Source organism: Mchenga conophoros, linkage group LG6, assembly GCF_057382185.1.
Source record: "Mchenga conophoros isolate Kocher_MC1m ecotype Shallow Benthic linkage group LG6, M_conophoros_male_GT1.1, whole genome shotgun sequence".
Classification (NCBI taxonomy): domain Eukaryota; kingdom Metazoa; phylum Chordata; class Actinopteri; order Cichliformes; family Cichlidae; genus Mchenga; species Mchenga conophoros.
In genome coordinates this window covers 6,325,987-6,331,626 of record NC_140531.1, presented here as the reverse complement: position 1 = coordinate 6,331,626, position 5,640 = coordinate 6,325,987, and the positions used below count along the sequence as shown (strand labels likewise).

Sequence of the window (5,640 nt, the reverse complement as noted above, 5' to 3'; positions counted from 1 at the left end):
TCGTTTATTATTTTGGGTAATGATTTTCAGAGAAACTTCTACTATTAGTCAACTCAGTTACACTTCATCTACAAGGCAGGAACTCTTAACCTGACCTTGACGTATCACCGCCGACACGAACTGTTAGCCTCTGAAAAGAGCACACGGATTGGCACAAAAACCAAGGGCCACACAAAACTACAAGGACCCCGGGGGTATAACCAGTGTAAAATAACAATAATAATTTAAAAATAACTCTGTACATTAGATTCAAATATAATAATAAACGTATAGGGCCAGCTATTTGCAGGGCTGTTTCTGTGCTTCTTGGAGCTAAATGAGTGCGTAAAAAGTGGGGAAACTAATTTAAGTACAATCTAAGGAGCTTGGAAAAACAAAGCGTCTGGACTTCTTTAAGTTTCTTGACTACGTTTCATCTCTCATCCGAGAAGCCTCTTCAGCTCTATAGAGCAATTGGTGGAAAGTACCAGATTTTAAGTCCTGTTGGGACTGTCCCCAAGATGTACAGAAACATGAAGGAACCGGGCAGTGGACGAGTATTGTCAGTACAATTCTTAGTTCACCGCGTTCAAAATACATAACCAGTCCGTGCAAACGCGTCACCTATGCCCCTCCCTCCTCTCTCTCTAATTCCCAAACGTTTCTCTTCCAGCCTTCACGGACTTTCCATTTCACACACACCCCTCCCCCTGATACCAGAAGAGGCAGAGGTGCTCCTTCCCCTCCCCGGTCCAAACTTCACTCACAAAGCCCGATATTATATCTGTCAGGCAAGACATTTGCATGGACAAACCCCGGACTAATACCCGTGTTTTCGTGCGATTTATGGCGATGAGGGATTTCAGAGGCTTAACGCACCTCCGATTGCCAAACAAGGGGCTTTTACGCTCAATTATTTGCTAGAGAAAAAAGTGGGAAAAGGCGAAGGGGAGTGCATGTTACTCGGAGGGCTTCATTTCCTCGATGCTGCAGAGCAGGAGCTGGATGACATGATGCTGCAGAGCCCGCTCACCTCCACGCCGTTTTCTGTCAAGGATATCCTGAAGCTGGAGCAGCAGCAACAACAACAGCAACAGCAGCAGTCCGGAACCCTGGAGCTCACGCACCGAATCCATACCCAGCAGCACTTGTCCCGCTCTCCTCCCCAGCAGCAGCAGCATTTCCAAACCGCGCCGTCCTGCATGCTCGCCGGAGCCCGGGACAGCCCTTCCTTCTCGGACGGAGAAGACAACCTGGCTTACCTCAGCGCGCTTGCAGTGCGGGAGGAAGAACGGGGGGACACCAGCCTATCTCCGGACATGTACGTGCATCCCGGCTTGCAGGGAGCCAAGTTGGAGGCCGCCGAGCTGGAGGAGCAGGAAAGCAGTGAGTACAAACTCGAGCTGCTGTTGTAAAAACTGCACGAAAAGGCAAAAGACGCGCGTAAAAGTATTTTAAAAAATTTCAACAGGCCTTTAAAAAAAAAACAGAAATATTCACAGTATAAAGGACGAAAGAGCAAAGCGGATTAAACCTTTAATATGTCAAATTTTCAGTGCCCGCAGAATGCTTTACATGTTTACCACAAACTCAGTGACCTGTAACCCAACCAAACAGCAAATAGTAAAAATGCCTCTAATGTTAACATCAACTTTCACACAGCACTTTCTTTGTAACTGATCTGGTCACAGTTGTATGGCTCATTATCAAATTTAATACCAAGAGACTTTAAATTTAATGTGAGCCACGTGAGAAAACATAACATAGTTTGTGAAATGTTCTAAATAATATACGCGTGACCTTAAAGATGACACCCGGCGGAAAAATCAAAAGATAATACGTGCAAAAAATACTTAATAAAATACGTGGAACATAATTTGGGTTACGCGGCTTTCTGGGGCCTCTTGTCTCTGCCCGGCTCTTCCGTCTGCACACACGCCGGGCATTATTCCAATAAAGAGCTTCCAAATGGTGGAAGTCAGAAGCCCTGAGACGAATCCAGTAAAGTCTGGAGATGTCAAACACTTTCTAGTGGTTCAGTCGCTTGCCTGTTATTTGGAGTCTGTTATGCTGTCTGGACCATAAACCGACAATTAGTTTAAAGAGGCTTGTAAAAGAAGTGACACCGACAAGTAGCGCTAATAAACACAGGCGGACACGGCGACTTCGGCTCCTCTCTACAGAGTTCACACAATTATTCATCAGACATAAACTGTTGACAGAATTAGCAGGTAGGTGACTTGCATCCTTCTAAGTTCAGAAGTGTTAAAAATAAATGAATAAATAAACCAACTATAATTAGTCCATTCCGGCGTTGCGTGTTTTATCTTTGAATTGTGCGCCCTGGCTAAAAGCTTGAGCTGCAGTGGAGTGTTGTCTCTGCGGTGACAGGTTCTCGTGAAGCTGACAGGTACTGACGGGCCTGTGGCTTCAGTTCAATACTTTATTGAGTGAGGATTAAAACAAATGCCACAATTGGGAGACATGATTACCGTGTTTTCTTAAAGAGATATTAACTTCATACTTCTGTGAATTTCCCAACCTGCCCAGAAAACTGCGGGCTGGTGTCCCGGGAGGAAGCAGCCGAGGGCGGGCAGGGCGACACGGAGAGGCCGGTGCAGAAGCAGAGGAGCCGGCGGAGACCCAGAGTGCTTTTCTCCCAGGCGCAGGTCTTCGAGCTGGAGAGGCGCTTCAAGCAGCAGCGCTACCTGTCCGCCCCGGAGCGAGAGCACCTGGCGACCACCCTCAAACTCACTTCTAACCAGGTGAAGATCTGGTTTCAGAACCGCCGCTACAAGTGCAAACGGCAGCGGCAAGACAAGTCTCTGGAAGCGACGGGGCAGCATCATCCTCCGCCGCCGAGGCGCGTGGCCGTGCCGGTGCTGGTTCGGGATGGGAAGCCATGTCTGGGAGGAGCGCAGAGCTATGCCGCCGCGGCTACTGCTCCGTACGGATCCAATCCGTACGGCTATAACGGATACCCGGCCTACACGTACAACAGCCCGGCGTATAACACCAACTACAGCTGCACCTACACCAGTATCCCCGCCCTTCCTCCCTCCGGCACCCCCAACGCCTTCATGAACATGAACTTGGGAAACGTGAGCGGCCTCGGCAGCTCCCCACAGGCTCAAACACACCAAGGGACAGCGGTCACATCTTGTCAGGGCTCGCTGCAGGGGATCAGGGCCTGGTAGCCTCACCAAAACAGAACCAGTATCTTTTTTTAAAACGGAGTTTTTCAACCCACATTCTTTCCTTTAGAAGTGTGTATTAACCTGGTCAAAATACAGCCATAATACAGTATTGCTTATAACGGATGCGCGTTTGGATTCACTTTTCCGGATATTTGGAGAATTATAGAGAAAATTAGTTTCCGTAATTTGCTGGTTGTCGAATTTCTGAACAGAACTGGCTTGGGTGAATTTTTTTTCTGTGGTCCAATATTTGTTGGTGCTCTAGTTCGGCACTGAAGCACGGAGGGGAAGTTACGCACAAGTTTGCGCATTTCTCCTTAATTGAACTGAAAAAGACTGTTTTTTAACGATTGTTTTTGTCGTTTATATTTTTAGGTTATGGAGAGACTGAACTGCTTTAAAATGTTTTTTTTGTTCAACAGAGAATTGTTTTAGTCTATTTCACATCTATACAAATAAACCCAAGAGATTAAAGAAAGTGCGTTTTGATTCTGTATCCGCACAGAAGCATAATAATCTTATTGTATGTGCTAAATTTGAGAAAGAACGATTATTATAATACCAAAATACATCACAGAGAAGAAAATGAAATCCTATCTTCCCCTAAATTTGCAAAGAAATATTGTTGATTGTATATATTTGCCTCCATACGGTGTAACAGTGAATCAGATGGTGAATATTAGTGAATCTGATTCGTGGTGGCAGATTTTGCTCATAAACACAGGTCCTGGTAGAAGCTAGGACACAGGAACTCTTTGTCCCGGTGCAAGGCGACGTGAAAGGAGGAAGTTATTCTCCATTTGAGGTCCTTAAAAGGACGCGATTAAGCACCTAAAATACCCGAAGAGCGAGCTGCAGCCGGGCTAGGGAGCGAGAATAATGGCTCTTATTGGATTGTCGGACAAAAGGTGTGTGGTAGGCAGAGCTTGGCACTCAGCAAAGACAAAAGCGCACAGGGGCCGTGAGATTGACGTCCTAATATTCCCATTTGAGCGACAGGCAGCGGGTTATTCTGCGCGGAGAAGGGGACATGGAGGAAAAATGTGGTCACTTTTGTTCCCCTTCAGGAGGCTTTTTTTGTTCGCGGAGAAAGGCTCTCCGAGATCCCCAGCCGTGAGGCTTCGGGGGCAGCCGGGCTCGAGGTGATGGCAGCGGGGAGGCGTTTGTGTGAAAGAAGAGGGTATTATTGCTACAAGTTTCACCATTTATCCCGAGGAGGAAAATGGACTGGAGAATTTTAAGGGGGTGAGCCCGGTGAGGCTGCAGTGCAGCCTATTATTTCAGTATGAGGGTGTTATTTCAGCTCATTCTCACAGGTAACAGTCCAAACTCAGAAAGAAAAATCTTCTGAATACATATATTTATGGATCTATTAACACAAGTAATTATACAATATCACAGAAAGAAATCACATTCAATAGATTTCAGAAGACCTTTGCGCATTAGTGAAAGAAAAGTTGACACATGGATATTTTAATATTTTTCGCGCAGGCCAAGGATCCAAGGTTCTTATTTCGAAGGATACAAAATCAGAATATTTCCCTGGAATGGTCCGTTGTTGATTCAACTATGAAATAAAGCTACAAAAGTATTTTTTATTTTATTTTATTGTTTTATTGTTTTATTTTCGATTGGTCAGAGTTTAGTCCAGTGTCAAAAAAGGTTACTGACTTAAAATGAATGGACAGCAGTTTGGGAATATTTTCCAACCCAAATTTCTCATATTTGATAATCAGTTGTTTCTTCCTACGTAGTAAATGTAAAAATTCTAAAACACAATACAAATAAAGCGGAAAATACTCAAATAGCGAAGATGCCCCCTAAGATTCCGAAAAGTTTTGTAGATTCATTTCAGTTCACCAATTTCTGATATTTTATAAGAACAACTATAAGCTGATATTCAGAGGTGTACCAAAATAACAACATTGACAGTTTGGCTGGTTGGTGATTTGGTGAGAAGAATTCCTTTTCGCTGGCTCTTAATCGAGCGTTACGCACAAGTGAGGACCAAAAACAGGCACTGGGCATAATTTGAGGACCAAGCTCGTCTCAAACCTGTGTTTTGTCGTTTATGGGACGAAAAATCTGTCCAGCTATTTGCTAAAATAATTCTTAAGAAGATAAATGATGAGGGAAGTTATGAGAAAATTAGGGAGGGAAAGCATCAATTGCTGTTTTTCCCCTGCGAGTAATTGTTCCTCCGGCCTGAGAACAATTGTTTCCCAAACCCATTCTTGTGTAATTACACCCACACACTCGTGTCCTAATGGGAGACCGTAGCCAACATTGAGAGCAAACACCGGGAGCTACGTTTACTAGAGCGTCTCACACCGAAACCTCACTTGTGCGTTACTGTGTGAAATAATAATAATAATAATAATGGATTGGATTGATATAGCGCTTTTCAAGGCACCCAAAGCGCTTTACAATACCACTATTCATTCACTCTCACATTCATACACTG

At 44.7% G+C, this 5,640-nt stretch overlaps 1 protein-coding gene across 1 annotated transcript; it reads left to right on the top strand.

Moving 5' to 3' along the window:
• Nucleotides 1-657: 657 nt before the first annotated feature.
• On the top strand, nucleotides 658-5,413 carry LOC146571976 (homeobox protein Nkx-2.3-like). The gene is made up of 2 exons (XM_085275994.1): nucleotides 658-1,365; nucleotides 2,530-5,413. Exons 1-2 carry the CDS (start codon nucleotides 936-938, stop codon nucleotides 3,174-3,176), a joined length of 1,077 nt encoding a protein of 358 aa, XP_085132120.1. The 5' UTR covers nucleotides 658-935; the 3' UTR covers nucleotides 3,177-5,413.
• The last annotated feature ends 227 nt before the right edge of the window (nucleotides 5,414-5,640 follow it).

Coding starts and splice junctions, on each gene's coding strand:
- LOC146571976 (XM_085275994.1), top strand. CDS start 936: ATGTTACTCGGAGGGCTTCATTTCCTCGATGCTGCAGAGCAGGAGCTG. Junction 1,366..2,529: donor GCTGGAGGAGCAGGAAAGCA/GTGAGTACAAAC, acceptor CAACCTGCCCAG/AAAACTGCGGGCTGGTGTCC.